The 18,363-nt window shown below is 43.9% G+C and overlaps 2 protein-coding genes across 4 annotated transcripts; both read right to left on the reverse strand.

The window, feature by feature from the left end:
- Positions 1-96: 96 nt before the first annotated feature.
- Positions 97-5,635, reverse strand: LOC123184193 (protein SAWADEE HOMEODOMAIN HOMOLOG 2). Of its 3 annotated transcripts, none has more exons than XM_044596362.1 (8): positions 5,578-5,635; positions 5,290-5,492; positions 5,081-5,189; positions 4,246-4,309; positions 4,012-4,063; positions 2,165-2,293; positions 1,128-1,247; positions 97-562 (listed from the first exon to the last, which is right to left on the reverse strand). In XM_044596362.1, exons 2-8 carry the CDS (start codon positions 5,470-5,472, stop codon positions 332-334), a joined length of 888 nt encoding a protein of 295 aa, XP_044452297.1. In that variant the 5' UTR covers positions 5,473-5,492; positions 5,578-5,635; the 3' UTR covers positions 97-331. The 3 variants fall into 3 exon arrangements, with proteins under 3 accessions (XP_044452297.1, XP_044452290.1, XP_044452303.1); XM_044596355.1 differs by having other exon boundaries at positions 5,290-5,496; positions 5,578-5,626; XM_044596368.1 differs by having other exon boundaries at positions 5,290-5,483; positions 5,578-5,596.
- Positions 5,636-7,786: 2,151 nt separating this feature from the next.
- On the reverse strand, positions 7,787-17,012 carry LOC123071354 (uncharacterized). Its single transcript, XM_044494897.1, has 8 exons — positions 16,971-17,012; positions 16,787-16,855; positions 16,639-16,686; positions 16,466-16,543; positions 13,980-14,108; positions 12,699-12,818; positions 10,759-11,138; positions 7,787-7,823 (listed from the first exon to the last, which is right to left on the reverse strand). Exons 1-8 carry the CDS (start codon positions 17,010-17,012, stop codon positions 7,787-7,789), a joined length of 903 nt encoding a protein of 300 aa, XP_044350832.1.
- Positions 17,013-18,363: the final 1,351 nt, after the last annotated feature.

Genomic DNA, 18,363 nt, shown 5'->3' on the forward strand with positions numbered 1-18,363 from the left:
TGAAGGAGCGCCCAGCTCATCAAGCAATGTTCTGATATTATAGAATTTCGGTTCTGGAGAACATCCTGAATATACTATCTGCTTCTTCCATGGATCTGCTTCCTCGATGGTGCCAATATATATATGGTGATGCATTCAAATATGTCATTAGTTGACAAGACAATATCTTCTCTGACGACATAGCTATATAGATATAGATACCCAATCCGACACTTTGTGCACCACACAAGCAATCCAGTCAACAGCAACCATCCTTCCTCGATTGGAAGTTCTTAGGCGGACATTATTCGATTAAAAAGTTCACAACGAAATGCACAGGGAAGCGAAAGAACTACACTCCCAGATTCATCTTGTCGTCATGTGCTTCATTTGCAGCTTCACTGTTTGGGGCAGCCTCCGCATCCCCCATCTCAACATCTGCCATTGAATAGCTGCGGGTGCTAGTAGGTGCGTCTAGTAAGGGAGCAACCCCATTGTCAGTGTTGACACTCATCATCATGGGTGGATTTTGGGCTGTCTGGTGCATTGGTCGACGGCATACCTTGCTCAGTGGAACAAACTCCTGTCACGCGAAAAGAAATGCCAAAATAAATTATTTGGTATAAACATCATAAAACAAACTATACTCATTATGCTTTCCGGTTTATTTGACTACATATAGTAAGATAACTAGCCTAGAACAAAAAAAAAAGACAGTATTTTACACTATTCTTCCCCACCAATCTTACGTGAACATTCAGATTTCTTTCATTCGGTCATAAATTTTTTTGCAGATTGGAAATGAAATCACATAGAAATTTTGAAGTAAGTTTGGTTCCCCACAGAAACAAGGATGGGTTTTAATGGGTAGGGAAAGGATCGTGGCGAGCTACTCAGTTATAGATGTCCAGGCACGTTATAAATCATAGGGATGAATGTCTGATTTGGCAGACTTGGGTCGTAGTTGTAATAATAACTTCCATGGATGAAATCGAAAATCCATTTCTATTGTGAGGCCAACAGCCCTATAACAGAACTGAAGCTCCAGGTCCCAAGCCTCAATTAATTCTGATATCCAACCATGGTGTAACAATGGAACCAGAGTAAATGCATGAACACTCAACAGTGTAGTACAGAAGGAGAATTACCTCAGAGTGATCATGATCATAATAAACAAGAAACCTGCAGCGGCACCCCCTTACGTCATGCCTGCGCCTTTGAACTTGAAGAACATGTGCATCAACATAGCGGGCCTGCTCTTTGCCTTCCTGTTTAGTTCAGCACAGAAATCAACTTGAGTAAATGATAACAATACATTATGAGACAGCTAAAACAACTTTCCCTCACTGTGTTATTTACACCCAGCGACCAAAAATCCTTACTCAGACCCTCAAGCATACTCTACTTTGAGTATATAATATAATCTTGAAAGAGCAGCAAAGTCATGCACATTTCCTCTCAATGCTCTAATTTATCGGCATACCGGTATTTGTGCGCAATTACCAACATGAGGATTTATTGGAAAAGCTTATTTTATGAAAGTTGGTGTATCCACTCTATAAATGACAAGAGATAGGCTACAGCCTTCATTTTGAAAAACAAAAAAAAAACTTTCAGTGCTCAATTTAATAATAAAGTAATAATAAAATTTATTGGATAAATTCACACCCAATTTGAGAATAAAAAATAGTTTTAGTATTCAAAAGTATGACATAATAAAATGCATTGCTTTTATGGTCGTTTGGTAAGTGCTGTCAACCACAATAGTTTGAAAACTCTCAAACTGGAATCACAACTTTTATAAGTATATACAAACAAGAAATAGAGCTGTAGTACCTTGGGTGTCAACAAGGAAAATCAACGTCTTTGTCATGTGCAGTTGTGCACACAGTCAAAACAGAAACCTTTAAAGACTCTTGGCAGGCAAAATCCAAATGACATACCCATCACTACTCTATCATAAGCCAGCAAGTAACAGAAAGAAAGCAACCGTGGAATAATGGTTTAACAAGCTGAATTTTCAAGTGCATAACAAAAGGAAAATGGAGAAGCTGTCAGGCATTGGATACATATTGTGTGGCTAAAATAAACTGGCCAACATAATGTTTCACGAAGACATGAATTATCAAGTTGTGAGATGCTAACTTGCCAAGTCAGGTGAAAAGAAGTCGTTTAAGATGGCTACCTTAAAGCAAAGAATGGGATCCCCAGGCAGCACAGCGACACATTGAAGAGAACGCAGTCTCACACCTTTACAAACATCAATCCATTCATCCTCCTCAGGTCCAAACCAAGTAAATCGAACTAGTACTTCCTGAAATTTCTCCGTAGATAAAATAAATAAATAAATAAATACAAGCACAGTTGGCATAATGCACACGTATTGAACCCGCTGTGGAGACTGATTAAACACTAGAGGAACATGGGTATTGAATATTTCTCGAAAATGATTGAGGCTAGTTTTCACCCTTGACTATGAAAAGAAGCGCAAACCACTCCTAACCACATGTATCACTTAGGACAGGAAGGTTTGTACAACTCCGCACCTGCCCATTGGTGTCCGTCAAACACGTTTGCCTTACGCGCTTGCTACATGATGCAAACTTCTTTCTGTACTATGGCTGTGACTTCTTCCTTTTGTGTGTGTGGATGCAACTAAGAGTCTAAAACAGGACTACTACTGCTGTTGCGATTCTCCGTAGATAAATGAAAGAGAGAAATACTTGAATTATGGCAAATCATCCAACTCAGGCAGACACATCACGAAACAAAGTTAGAATGATCAGTTAGTTAATTTGGAAATTAACACAGCATGGATGTTAGTTAATTTGCAAATTAACACAGCATGCTTTACAGTTTGCATATGTACGAGTCCGGGTCTGCAATTTGCTCCTGGCTATTCATTGAAAAAGAAACTCTTATGCAATTATATTGGTATTGAATGTTGTTGCTAGCTTGCTGCACATTTGTTGTATTACATGTGATGTTGCTAGGTTTGCTGCACATTTTATCAACCATTTCTTCGCTTGAGAAGAAAGGGTCGTTAAAACAAAATAGTAATGTGACGATATCTCTAACAATTAACGCCCTTCTTCATCTAGGATGAAATATCAGAAGAAAAATAAAACAGCAATCGAGCAATCTACTGTCTCAAAACGCATAGATTAAAATATCCAAACTGCAACCTAGCAAATGAGCAGTACTATTTCTCTTGCCTCTTTCATTAAGGATGTACAATACAAGAACCTAGCTAGGCACTTTGTCTCAGAGATACCCCTCCTTGTGGCTGGCTGTGCAGAAGAGGAGCAGCCAGGACTTGATTATGATGACAAAGTCCTGTGGCGCTGGGAAGACCAGAAGTTAACTTAGTAATCCATTTTGGAGGAGACTACTGTGCGATTGCTGTCGTCAGGGCCATGCCATTGATGATTGGATCATGACATCATGATTATGACAAGCAATGCATGGTCGGGTGGCGCAGATTGTGTCGCACGTTGTACGTTATTGCACATTCACACCATATAAAAAATCAAATATTTTTCTTATGCTGACTATAGATCATGAGATTGGTAGAATGGGTAAGTGGGGTTCCATGGTGGCAATGCAGCTGAATGCACTTGGTACATTTCCAAGCTGGCATGAAAACCACCATTGCAGTTTGATTCGCTTCAATTTCTACAGCTCAAGGACGATAATTGAAGGTGGTGAACTAACTTTTTCCTTTTTGAAACTCAGACATGTGTACAGAGCTATATAATCATTGAAAGAAACATTCAATTTATGACAAAACAGAGAAATTGTGAAAGCAAGTTTGATACCACCAATTAGCTTTCCATATAAGCCTAAAGTACAAATACACAAGGTTGTTAAAGTGATTCAAAATGTTCTAACATCAATACTGTCACCAACTATAAAAAGACAAGAACCAGAATCATCTCTACCTTTTGTGCTAGCTATGTTCTTGAACAAAGAATGGCAGAAATGAATTTACTAACATCAATCCTATTTAACAAAAAGTTCTATGGTCATTACCGGGTCCCTCGTTTCAATGAACCTGTGGTCCATAAAGGCAGCAACATCGTACCTGTAACAACAAGAATTGGTCAAGCATGTAAAACTGAAAGGTTCACTCAAGTATCCCTCCCACCTCACACAAACCCACTCACACTCACGTGGAAAATTAAATCACATACACAAAAACAGACCACATGTGACATGAAATGACATGAAAGAGGAAATGATGAAAATACGTATATATCTTCATACCATGCTCCATTTCTAGCCGACTTTGCTTCAAACTGGACATGACCACCATCCGAAGAAATATTCCCTGATTGGTAATGGCAGTATCAATAAACCATAATCAACATGATAGACTATATGCGTTTAGTCAGTTACAAAACTAAAATCTTACAAACGACAAACATGAAAATTGTGCCATGTGGCCTAGAGTTATGAATAAAAGTAAAGGGAGCACAAACCACGTGTCCTGCAATTGCCAAACTGAGTGTCAACAGCTGAGCCAGCGCGGCGATAAACTTTTAAGGGCCCACAAATACAAAGAATTACATTCTAGGCTATAAAGTCCCAGAACCTGCCAACGAGAACTTTAATCGAAAATTTTGCCGGCTGTTGTGAATAAAAGTAATGGGCGCAGAAACAACCACCTGTCCTGGAATATCCCAAATTAAGGGGCTTCAATGACAGAGGCAATGGACCGGCATATCTTGATGTGCCCACAAAAAAGTACAGGATAGGCTAACTGGCCAAAATTAACTCGATTGCCATTGTTTGCCTGCAGTTGTGCATAAATGTAATAGGCGCACGAACCACGTGTCGCGCAATTGCTGAACTAGGCGTCAACAGGTGAGACAGCGCGGCCACAAGCTTCATGAGATGCAAAACCTTGTAACAACATGCCCTAGACACTGAGAGAGGGACCCTTGCACCCAACGGGTGAGGCTATGCATAACTTCTGCAGCCCGAAACCTTTACCAAATAGACCATCATGTATCATCGTAGCAACTTAAGATTTGTACAATTAAGTACATGGTAAGGAAATAAAGAGCTTATTAAGTTAATATGGGGATGCCAGCAGCACCTGAGTAGGATCCGGCTACTGGGTGGTGTCCCTCGGCCACTGGGGGCAGCATCATCTTCCTGGACTGCTGCGACTGCGCGGCCCTCCGGTTATGGAACCAATTCCTCACCTGCGACCACCCAACACAAATCCACACGTATAGATCCTGATTGTACTGGGCGGGGACGCGGATCTTGGGCAACGTACGAGGAGGGAAAACCTAGTAGTACCTGATTGTACTGGACGGGGACCCTGCCGTCGCCGGTGCGGTCCGGGGAAGCGTTGAAGTGATCGATGAGGCCCTGGATGACAGGACGCTTGGGCATGGCGTCGAGGTCATGGAGGACCTCCTCCATCTTGGCGACCTCCGCCTGGGTGAACCGGAACACGAGCCTTGGCGGCTGCCCCGTCATAGTTCCCCTGGCTGCCGCACCTGCCTACGCGGTGAGATGAGCAGAGTCGTCGGAGATGGAGATGGAGATGGAGATGGAGAGGGGTGGGAGGGAGGAGAAGCTTACGTTACCAGTTGTGTGTGTCACCAGCGGCTGTGTCCAAGCTGGATCACGCGGCCGATGCAAATACTGGAGGTGGGTGTGTCCAAGCTCCTTTTGGCACTTCTACTCACACGCACGCAACCTACTTTTGCAATTAATGTAGTGCTATTAATTCCATTAATTCCCCCGGATAAAAACAAATACTGTGGGCGCCAATTCCGGTCAGAATTGGTGCAAGTTCCAGCTGCCAGGTGTTTTGGGGTCCAATGTAGTACGGGTCGGGTAGGTTCAGTGTGCCAGGTTGTGTAGAGCCGAGTCACTAGGTTGCTGCGGCGTATACTTTGGCGTTGAGCTTACTTCCCTTGCAAGCGCGCGATTCGCCATATTGGGATTTACAATTTACGTAAAGGGGTCAAATCATGGTCGCCCGTTTTTTTACTTATTATAATTTTTTTGCGGGGAAATCGTAGTCACCCATGACCGCACCTATCCCACGGGCAGTCGCAACTGGCCAGCGCCAGCGATATGCCGTCATTGCGCTTAACCGCGAGCCATGCGCAAAGACAAATCGACCCGACCCTCCTCCACGAACCTCGCTGATAGACGTCCCATCCCTTCGCCATTCTTAGCTGTATAGTTAGTGTAGGATTAAACCATGTCTGAAATAGTGAGGTCAGCCATGATGTCATCATAGGACATGTGATCAGCAGTGATGTCATCTAGGAATTGACATAAGCACTTAGGTCATTTGTGTTATAAGAGCACCACGATTAATACGCAGTTCATCGGAACACCATTTCATCGCCGGAAAAAATTACCATAGTACATAGGTGGATCCGTTCGGTACGTCACAATTCTTGGCGCACACTTGCCCCTAGAGCCTCCGGACCAGACGGTCATGCTCCTTTGCATGGCGGGCCGCCTTCACCTTAGCCGCCGCCTCTTTGTATGCCTCATGCTCCGACAAATCGACGCTGAGTTGGAGCGCCTTAGCATTCTTGCGGTCGAGGTGCCGCACATCTATCTCCGCCGTCGTGAGAGAGCGTCGAAGGGCCAACGCGAGGAGCACGGCCTTGGAATCGACCGGCATGCTGCTCGTGCCTTGGACTCGGGGGTCCTCATGCACACCGGCGTTGATGCGGGCACGAGGACCCAGTGGTGCCTGGCTACCACTTCCGGAGCAGAGGCGTCTAAGTCTCCGGCTAGAAGCTCCATGGGGAGGGAGAGTCCGGCGGGATTTGTCCTCCCGTCTTCGAATGAAGTGGTCCGCGGATCTGAGTCCCAGGCGGACATGAGAGTCGACCCCTGGGCAGGATCTGATGGTAGATCCGAAGAGCCTCCTTCGTGTGGGTGGGGAGCGGCGATCGAGGCCGTGAACCCCTCGAAAATCAACTCTCCTCAGACATCGACGATGTAGTTCAAACTTCCAAACCTGATATGGTGACCAGGGTCATAGCTGTCGACCTACTCAAGGTGACCGGTCGAGTTGGCACGTAGCACGAAGCCGCCAAACACGAAAAGCTGACCAGGGAGAAAGGTTTCCCCGGAGACAGCGCCATTGTCGACGATGAGGCGAGCCATCGATTCTTCTGTCGACAACACAACGGTGCTCTCAATGAAAGCACCAATGTCGGTGCCAAAATCGGCAGATCTCGGGTAGGGGGTCCCAAGCTGTGTGTCTAAGGATCGAGGGTAACAAGGGACAACAGGGACACGGTGTTTACCCAGGTTCGGGCCCCCTTAAAGTAGGTAAAACCCTACGTCCTGCTTGATTGTATTCGAAGAGTATAGGGGTTACAAGAGTTGATCCACTTCGAGATCGTAATGGCTAAACCCTAGCAGTCTAGCCTATGATTCTTCCCCTTCTACGGACCTTACCCTCTAGTTTATGCACACACGTGAGTGGCCTAGGGTTGTATAGAGTCGGTTTGTAGAGGAAGGAATTAGTACGCCCGGACACCAAACTTTTCGTCCACGCATATAGGAGTCCTACCCCGACACGGGGGATAATCCTCTGCTTTGTCTTCACGACCCATCAGTGCGACCCATATCGAGTAGACCGGACACCCGAGGACCCCCTAATCCAGGACTCCCTCACCCCTTTCCACCCTTGCGGACATTGCGGACCTTGATTCTGGAGTTATATATTATGATACACCGCCAATGTAAATACTATCATATCGTTTGTCAACCAACGGTACCGGTGGATGAGTACAACGACCTCGCAAGGGAACTAAAGCCTCTCCATCAGGTCGTTCGAATCTGGGAAGCTGAACAACAAGCCACATTTTACACAGTCAAGGTGCAATAGGGTATCAAATTCATCGAAGATTACCCCACGGATAAAATTAGTCCGCACTTTGCAGGGGGTTTCAAAATGTTCAGCCTTTTCATGATTGATGTATGCTTCACAAGGCTTCGGGCACTTTATAATGCCATGAAGGCTACACGTCTGAACTGTAACATCATTGTCATACTTGATCCTTATCACACGCAGAGCAAAAAAGCAAGGAAATCATGATAGGGTACCTTTGGAATGACACACTTGCATATAAGGAGAAGGCAACATACTTGTGCCCTACCGTTTCATTTTAGTAATTTTCTCCTTCACGCTCGCACATATACCGAACTTCATGGGTTGATACCACATTGTTTCGTTCACTTGTTTGTGCAACGACATCTACTTGGTCTTTAAAACAATAGTGCAGGAACCCTTATATGATTTTACTACTACCAGCGTGCAGGTAAAGCCAGACGATGCCGCTAAATTGGCAAAATACCTGCCACGTGCAGAAAGAAAAGGGGCGCTACTGCTGCTTCAAGACTAGAGGCCAGCAGTAAAATCACACACATCTACTATGGTACACAAAGGGAGCCTTCACGGCCTGAACTACCAGCAACGTGTAGATAGAGGGAGAACGCTGCTAGTGCCCTAAACTTTAGCAGCGTGCGGGCTGCAGCAAATGCCACTAACGATAGTGCATACCACATTTGCAGGCCCACCTTTGTGGCTTCAAACAACTTGCAACGCATACAGATTAGCATCATGTGCACATGTTGCGTGCTAAAGACATGTTCCAAGTTAGCTGCTAATAAACAATTATTTTAATATTTTAAAATAAAAAACCAGCGAGCTGGTATATTTGATTATTTATATTACTTTTACCACAAACACCTAAAAGTACCCAAAATGCAACACAAGAACCCAAAATGTTTCTCCAAAACCAGCACTTCCCTCCTTCAAAACTACATATCTCCCCTGGAAATCTTCATTAATTCGATTTTAAGCAAGATATCACATAACTTTCGTGTAAGACTTTGAAATTTGAACCACATTTTAAATTATCGCATGATGGCAGCATGTAAAGTTGTTATTACAATCCTAAACCGGTAATTCCTAGTAGGGCCTCTTTTGGTTCATAGGATAGGATTATCGTAGGAATAGGAATCTTGTAGGAAATGAGATGACATGTATCTCAAATCCTATGAGTAGGAATAGGAAACAAGATGTCATTTGGTTGACACCAAAGGAATTTTTTCATTGAGTCTAGGCTCATTTTTATTTTCCTATGAAATGTGGAGGATAGGAACCAATCCTATGTAGGAATAGGAATCCATTCCTATAAACCAAAGGGCTCTAAAGGAAAAAATCCTATAAGAATCCTATCCTCTAGAATTCCTATGAAATTTCCTCCAAACCAAAGGAGGCCTGGATGTGTGAAGCCATGGAGGGAACACGGCTAGTGGATGATCTACTAGTGTGACGTGTAGGGTTCACACTGCTAAATTTTGTATTACTTTTACCGAAACACGTAAAGGTACATTAAAAAATTGGAATAGAGGATCCCATCTTTGTGACCAAAAAATTAGAACACAAGACCCACCGAAATGGTGTGGTCGTGCCCATTGTCCGAAGTCTCCACTCCGGCTACCAAGGGGGTCCACCTTCACCCACCTTGCACCTTGCGGTCAACCGTGAGCAGGCATCCGTCCACCCCAGCTGCCGCACTAGCTAAACTCCGCCGCCCACCACACCCACAACTTTCAGCTTGCGCCCGCACGGAAGTGAACCCTAGTTCTGGGTTACCGAGTGCCCAGATGTAGCAACAAGGGCACCTACTAGGTGTGCGCCATGCCGAAGGAAGCTATTGTCTCGTTTCAAGAGCCTATTGGATTAGATGGATCCAGCCTCCAGCGGCAGCCAGGAACCCCCTAACGACCGCCGCCAACCCATGAGTAGTTGTGATAACATGACCGGTGGTAGTTGCCCGCCTCACACACATGCCTGACGAGGGCCGTGCCGCCATGAAGTAGGCAATGGCTGGCCGAGAACGAGGTACTCTGTAGGGGTGAGATCCGTACCTAGTTGTCGTGTGTGAGAGAGGGAGCACACCCGGGTAGTAGGGGGAAGAGAAGGTGGAGGAGGTGCCTCACTGCCGCCGCGGGATGGCCGCAGGCTACCGGCGGCGAGGGACGGGAGAGCGAAGGAGAAATTGGTTAGGATGGCGGCGACACTTGCCATGTGAGTCACAGGAGCTAGCCAGGAAATGTGAGCAAAAACTTAGTTCTGATATACTAAACTGAATTGCAAATATGATTGTACTTCCGATTTCTATGTCTCTTCTTTTCTGAAATTTGGTGGGGGATGGTGATGAAAATCACCATGTTAAAGCAATTCAAAATCGTCTTATAATAAATTGGTTTTTCTCGTCTTTGTCCTTTCTCCAAAAAAAATGTGTTTGTTTGCAACACTGGCAAACCTGATTCACAAAAAGGGATCATACATTCGAACGTTGCTATTATCCCCACGAAGGAGCGCCCATCCCATCTAGCAATATTGTGATGTCACTGAGTTTAGGTTTTGGATGCCATTATCCTGATGAAAGGAGAGCGTTAGATGTCCAGGTAGAGGAAGAGGACAAAGGACGATCTATATAGAGATCCCTTATTTCACGAGATGTATAGACGGATCTTGTATTTGGAGGGCCTTCCATGGGATAAAATTGCAGTTCAACTTCAAATATTTTTTATTTTGATTCTCCAATATTTTATTTAAGAGAGGGTGTAGTGAAGCACAACCCACACCCCAAAAGACAATACCACCACAAAACAATATCTTCTCTGACAACATAGCTATAAAGATATAGATACCCCACACAAGCAATCCAGTCAACATGGGCACGTTATAGTTATTGGGCCACTAACCATCCTTCCTCGATTGGAAGTTTTTGGGCGAACATTTTTTTCACTAAAAAGTTCACAAGGAAACGCACAGGGGAGCGAAAGAACGACACTCCCACATTCATCTTGTTGCCATGTGCTTCATTTGCAGCTTCGTCGTTTGGGGCAGCCTCTGGATCCTCCATCTCAACATGTGCCATTGAATTGCTGCGGGTGCTAGTAGGTGCGTCTAGTAAGGGAACAACCGGCTTGTCAGACGCCTCTCCTTGATCTGGTGGAATGGGAACCCCACCCCTCGTCACCTTGTCAGTGTTGACATCCATTATCTTGTGTGGCTTTTCGGATATTTGGTGCATGTGATCAGTTTCTGGTCGACGGCATACCTTGCTCAGTGGAACAAACTCCTGTCACATGAAAAGAAATGCAAAATTAAATTATTGGGTATAAACATCATAGAACAAAGTAAACTCTTTACTCCGCCTTCTGTTTTAGTTAACTGCATAGTAAGATAACTAGCTTAGAACAAACAACATAGTATCTTGCACTGTTCTTCCCCATCAATATTACAGAAACTAGTTTTCTTTTGTTTAGTTGCCAACAGAATTGTAGATTCAAAATGAAATCACATTGAAATTTTGAAGTAAGTTTGGTTTCATGTCGAAACTAGGATGGATTTTAATGGGTAGAGAAAAGACCGTGGTGAGCTACTCATTTATTGATGTCCAGGCACATTATGAAGAACAAAACCATAGCCAACTACATATAAATCATAGGGCTGGAGGTCTGATTCGGTAACTCAAGTAGTAGTTGTCATAATAATTTTCGTGGAGTAGAGGAATTAGTCCAAAATCCATTTCTATTATCAGGCAAACAGCCCTATAAACAGAATTGCAACTCCAGGACCCAACCCTCAGTTATATAATTCCGACATCCAACCATGGTGGAACAAGAGTAAATGCAGGGCCGTCTCCAGGAATTTGGGGGCCCGGGTCGAAATACAAAATTCTTCCCTAATTTTTTTAGAAACTCAGGCGTACTTTGCTCAGTTGCAGAATATATGTAAAACTGAAACTCACTGCTTAACGATCGAACAAAATATACAAACCATGACAAAAAATATACGGGGATATAAAGGAGTGCCAAATCAATAGTATGCTTCATCTATGCCAGTATGCCTTCCATATGACACTCCCGGTGTGTGCAGCGATTAAATAGTATACATCATATATTTGTAAAACATGAAATTAAACTGAAATAAATTAAATATGCATCAATTTGAGTTCAAGATAGATAATTCATTTCAAATTAAATGCTAGTTGAATGTTCAAATGCATCAATTAGAATCAACGCATACAACAATATGCCAGTTCAAATGCATGCATCTTCCAGAGTTGTCTGTCTGTGTGTTTCGGTCCAAGAAATTACCTAGACCAAAGTTGGCCTTTCTCAACTTTGGAGGCACGGACAGTGCCTGTGCGTAGCAGAGGCACCAGGATCGCGGCTGGGGAAATTGGGCAGCGTCCGGGAGCACTACTAAGAACGGTGCGGTGGTGCTAGCACGGATCAGGTAGCAGGCGGGGCTGGACCAGGGAAGAGCGATGGCCTGTGGCGAATTGCAGCAGATATGCCATCAGTCGTCATCGTTGGTTCTTCAGCTCGGTGCATTGGAGGATGGAGAAGCGAGAGGCGGCGTGATTGGCGGGGGACTAGCGGCGGAGGCTGGGGACTAGGGTAGGCCGCGACCCTAGGGCTCACATAGAAGGCGTGCACAGAGATTGGAGGAGATATCATCGATTTGAGCCGTCTCCTGCATGGACGTGCGGTGACTGAACAGGCAGGCCATCTCTCAGATCGGGGGCCCCAAGAAATTGGGGGCCCTGTGCGGTTGGCCACTTTGGCCACCCTTATCGACGGGCCTGAGTAAATGCATGAACACTCAATAGTGTAGACAGAAGGAGAATTACCTCAGAGCGATCATGATCATAACAAACAAGAAATCTGCAGCGGCACCCCCTTACGTCATGCGTGCGCCTTTGAACTTGAAGAACATGCGCATCAAAATACTGGGCCTGCTCTTTGCCTTCCTGTTCATTTCAGCAGAGAAATCAACTTGAGTAAACGATAACACTACATGATGAGATAGCTAAATCACATGAAAAATAGGTTGTCTCTTTAATCAACTTTCCTTCACTGTGTTATTTACATGCAGTGACCAAAACTCCTTAATCAGACCCTCAACAATACTCTAATTTGAGTATATAATACTGTCTTGAAATACCAGTGTTTGTGCACATTTCCTCTCAATGCTCTAATTTATCCGCATACCAGTGTTTGTGTGCAACTACCAACATGAGGATTTATTAGACAACCTTATTTAATGAAAGTTGGTTTTTATCCACCTTATAAATGACCATAGATAGGTTACATCCATCATTTTGAAAAACAAAAAAGAAGCTTTCAGTGCTCAATTTAATAATAAATTAATAATAATATGGTTGGATAAATTCACACCCAATTTTAGATATGAAATTAGTTTTAGTGCTCAAAAGTATGACATAATAAGATGCATTGATTTTTACGGTCATTTGACCATTCGTGCCTCGACAAATAAATAGTGAAATCAATTGTGCCGGTTGGACCAAGTGGCATCACAGTGATCTACTATGTAATATGATTACTAAGAATATGGAAAGACACAGCAAACATATGTTGTAGTTAAATGCCTTATTTAATCCAGTATATATCGCATATAAAATACATGCAGTACTGAAACTCACAATGCTTAAAGATTATTGAAGTAAAGCCGTTTAATAAGTGTTGTCAACCACAATTGTTTGAAAACTCACAAACTGGAATAACAACTTTTAGAAGTATATACAAACAAGAAATAGAGCCTACATAAACTGGAGAACATTAAGTGTCAGCAAGGAACATCAATCTCTTGGTCATGTGCACACAGTCAAAATAGAAACTTTGAAATACTCTGGGCAGGTGAAACCCAGATGACATACCCAACACTACTCAATCATCCGCCAACAAGGAACAGAAAGAAGGTAAACGTGGAATAATAAGTTGACAAGCGGAGTTTCAAGTGCACAACAAAAGCGAAATGGAGCAGCAATCATGGATTGAGCAGCTAAAATAAACTGGGTTAGTATTCCAAAAGGTAACTTAAAGTTTCATGAAGACATGAATTATCAAGTTGTGAGATGCCCAGGTGAAGAGAAATCGTTTAAAATGGCTACGTTAGAACAAAGAATGAGATCCCCAGGCAGCACGGCAACACATTGAAGAGAACGCAGTCTCACACATTTCTGAACATCAACCCATTCATCCTCCTCGGGTCCAAGCCAAGTAAATCGAACTAGTACTTCCTGAAACAAAATAAATAAATAGGTGCAAGCACAGTTGGCGTAATGCACACGTATTGAACCCGTTGTGGAGAGTGATTAAACACTAGAGAAACATGGGTATTGTATAATTCTTGGAAAATGATCGAGTGTAGTTTTCACCCTCGACTGTGACAAGAAGCGCAAATCACTCCTAACCTCATGTATCACTTAGGAATCTACAGTTTTTGGAACTCCTCACCAGCCCATTGGTGTCCGTCAAACACGTTTGCCTTCCGCGCTTGCCACATACACTACACCTACATGATGCAAACTTCTTTCCGTACTATGGCTGTGACTTCTTCCTTTGGTGTGTGTGGACGCAACCAAGAGTCTAAAACAATAATACTACTGCTGTTGTGATTCTCCATAGATAACTGGAAGTAATAAATACTAGAATTACGGCAAATCATCCAACATGGGCAGGCACATCAAGAAACAAAGTTTTGGCAGCTAGTATGACAGGTAGTAAGCACAGAGGTCGATGGATCAGTTAGTTAATTTGTGAATTAACACAGCATGGATGTTGGTTAATTTGGGAATTAACCCATCATGGATGCATATGCTTTACTATTTGAATGCGTATGAGTATGGGTCTGGAATTTCGCCTGGCTATTTATTGAAATATTACACCTGGTTATTCACTGGAAAAAAACTCTTGTGCAATGATATTTGTACCCAATGTTGTTGCTAAGTCGCTGCACATTTGTTGTATTATATATGTTGTTGCTAGCTTTGTTGCACATTTTATCATCCCTTTGTCCCCTTATGAAGTAAGGGTTCATAAAACAAAATCCCCATTTGCATCTTTGGTTTTCGTTTTCCCCTTTAAAAGAGTGAATACGAGGAACCCTCTTTAGTGATACTATGTTTTTGAAAATGACCATATACCCATAATATTAATAAAATAGTAATGTGGCAATATCATCTAACAATTAACGCTCTTCTTCATCTACAATTAAATATCAGAAGATAAATAAAACATTAATCTAGCAATATACTGTCTCAAAACTGGTAGATTAAAATACCCAAACTGCAATCTTGCAAACTAGCAGTACTATTTCTGTTGCCTCTTTCCTTAAGGAAATGTACAATACAAGAACCTAGCTAGACAGGTTTGTTTGTTCCTTTGGCTCAGAGATGCCCGTCCTAGTTGCTGGCTATGCGGAAGAGGAGCAGGCAGGACTTGAAAATGAATTGACCTTGCTGGGACGATGACAAAGTCTTGCTGAGCAGACCCGAATTTCACTTATATTGATAACCCATTTTCGAGGAGACTACTGTGTGATGGCCATCTTCAGGGCCATGTCATGCCATCATTGATGATTGGATCATGACATCATGATCACGGAATGGAATGCGCGATCAGGTGGTGTAGATTGTGTCATGTGCGTTAGGATGTTATATTGCACGTTCGCACCATATACATAATCTAATTTTCCCTATGTCGACAATAGATCATGGGATTGGCAGAATGAGTCATTGGTGTTCCATGGTGGCAATGCAGCTGAAAACCACCATTATAGTTTCATTCGCCAACACACAGGACTCGTACAACATAAATATTCCCTGATTGGTAACGACAGTATCAATAATCCATAATCGTCATGATACATTGTATGTGTTTGGTCGGTTACAAAAATAAAATCTTCTAAATGACAAACACGAAAAGTGTGCCATGTGGCCAAGACTTGTGAATAAAAAAAAAAGGGCACAAACCACGTGTCCTGCAATTGCCGAAATAAGTCTCAACGGTTGAGACAGAGCGACGACATGCTTTGAAGGGCCCACAAATACGAAGAACTACATGCTAGGCTATAAAGTCCCAGAACCCGCCAACATTAAATTGAGTTAAAAAATGTGTCTGCTGTTCTGAATAAAAGTAAAGGGCCCACAATCAATCATGTGTCCTGGAGTATCCCAAGGGAGCTTTAACGACCCAGGCAATGGGCCATGTTTTGATGTGCCCATAAAAAAGTACAGGCTAGGTTATATGAAATCAAAGAACACGCCAAGATTAACTTGATTGCCATTTTTTCCCTGCACACGAACCACCTGTCGTGCAATTTCCCAAATGGCGACAACGACTAATTGATACCGCACGACAACAGGGTTCACGCCATGTAGAACCTTCAAGGAGCCTAGACACCGAGAGAGGTACCCCTGCCCACAACATATTGAAGGAGCACAACACTGATACGCATAAATTCTCCACCACCAGAGCTTTAGAAATAGACATCCTAGCAACTGAACTATCAGTTGAATTGTTACATCTGAGTATGTGGAAATAAAACACCTTATTAAGTTAGATGGGGATTTTCAGCAGCACCTGAGTAGGATACGGCCACTGGGTGGTGTTCCTCCGCCACTGGAGGCATCATCATCATCCTGGTACTACGGTTCTGGAACCAATTCCTCACCTGTGACCACACAACACAAATCAACATGTATAGATCCGAATAGGAGATAAGACGGAGCAGATCTTGGGCAATGGGGATGGAAAATCTACTAGTACCTGATTGTACTGGACGGGGACCTTGCCGTCGCCCGAGCAGTGAGATGACTGAGCAGATTCGTTGGAGATGGAGATGGAGATGGAGATGGAGATGGAGAGGGGTGGGAGGGAGAAGCATACGTTACCAGTTGAGCAGGTTGTGTGTTACCAGCCTCTGATGTAAGAGAAGGCAATCTTTTGCAATTAATGTTCTGCAATTAATCTTATTATAAATTCCCTGGGGTAAAAGAAGCAATTACTTAAAGGGTGCTAATTCCGGTCAGAATTTGTGCAAGTCTTACCCAAGGACCCCGTTCCTGCCAGGTGTTTTGGCCGTCCAATGTGGTACGTACTGGTAGGTTCAGTGTGCACACTTTCGGCACCAGGTGGTCCATCTAGAACCGTATAGGTGTGTCCCATCCCTTCGCCATTATTAGGCGTATGGTTAGTGTAGGATTAAACCATGTCTAAAATAGTTAGGTCATCCAGTGGCGGTGCTAGAAATAAAATCATGTGTAGTCACTCGGAAATTGTGGTCAAATGTACATATTTTTATGTTTTTCTGCATGATTTATACTTGTTGTATTCCGTTTTTTCCAGTGAGCTGTGTAGTCAAGTGACTACACAGCCTATGTGTGGCTTCGCCACTGAGGTCATCCATGATGTCATCCTAGGGCATGAGGTCAGCAGTGATGTCATCTAGAACATGACATAAGCAATGAGGTCATCGGCCTCATTGAGCGGTTTATTTGTGCTTGTAAAGGACTAGTATTTCTTCATCTTACACAAACAAATTCATGAGAGAAAGCATTCAGCTCCTATCAGTTGAGCTTCAAGTAGTAGCACGTGCCGAGCCCTCACATTTTGGGACCTGAGAATAGTAGTTGCGTTTAACAATTGGCATCAAAGCCTTATTCAGGCGACCATGTCGAGTAGAGGAGGACAACAACGGTTAGCCACCGGTGGCTCCAAGATGCCACCACGGCAGCATTAACGTTCGGCGGTTCCAAGACGCCGCCGGGGTACTAGCAACATGGCTCTTAGAGCCACGGGCGCATTAGGACATGCGGCACTTTGGGTGCTGAGATCATAGTAAGGGAGATCGTGCACGACACCGGTGCTGGTAGCGGCACCAACCTCTCCTTCCCGATGCTCACCCGCACCAACTATTGTGGCGGGGCACTGGTGATCAAAGTGAACCTGCAGGGACCATGTACGTCTATGGAACACCATTAATGATAACACCGTCCTGCGTAGAGAAACGACAGGCAGGCATGGCCGTGCTGGTCCGCTCCCCCCCCCCCTCCGTGCTTCCCGCGGAGATGCACAACATGCTCGTGTGGAAGGTGAGCATTAAGGAGGCATGCGCTTCCTTAAAAACCTAGCGCCTTCATAGCGATCGCGTGCGCGAGGCGAAAGAGTATAGGTTGTGGGTGGAGATTGAGTCCGTCGTCTTCAAGGAAGCCGAGCGAGTCAACGACTACCCTATGAGGATCACCAGCCTCGCCACCTCGCTCGGCTCCCTCGACAACGACATCGACGACCAAGATAGTCCAACAATTTGTTTACAGTGTCTCTTCCAGTTTTGCGCAAGTGGCAACCTTCATCGAGATTCTGATTGCTTTGTGCATGTTCTCCATCGAGGAGCTTACGGGGCAGCTCCGGATGGTTGAGGACCGTCTGGATTACAGTAGGGAAAGCCCTAGTGGCGGATGTCTAATTCACACTCAAAAGGTGTGAAATGGG

The sequence above is a fragment of the Triticum aestivum genome, chromosome 1A (assembly GCF_018294505.1).
Source record: "Triticum aestivum cultivar Chinese Spring chromosome 1A, IWGSC CS RefSeq v2.1, whole genome shotgun sequence".
Lineage (NCBI taxonomy): Eukaryota > Viridiplantae > Streptophyta > Magnoliopsida > Poales > Poaceae > Triticum > Triticum aestivum.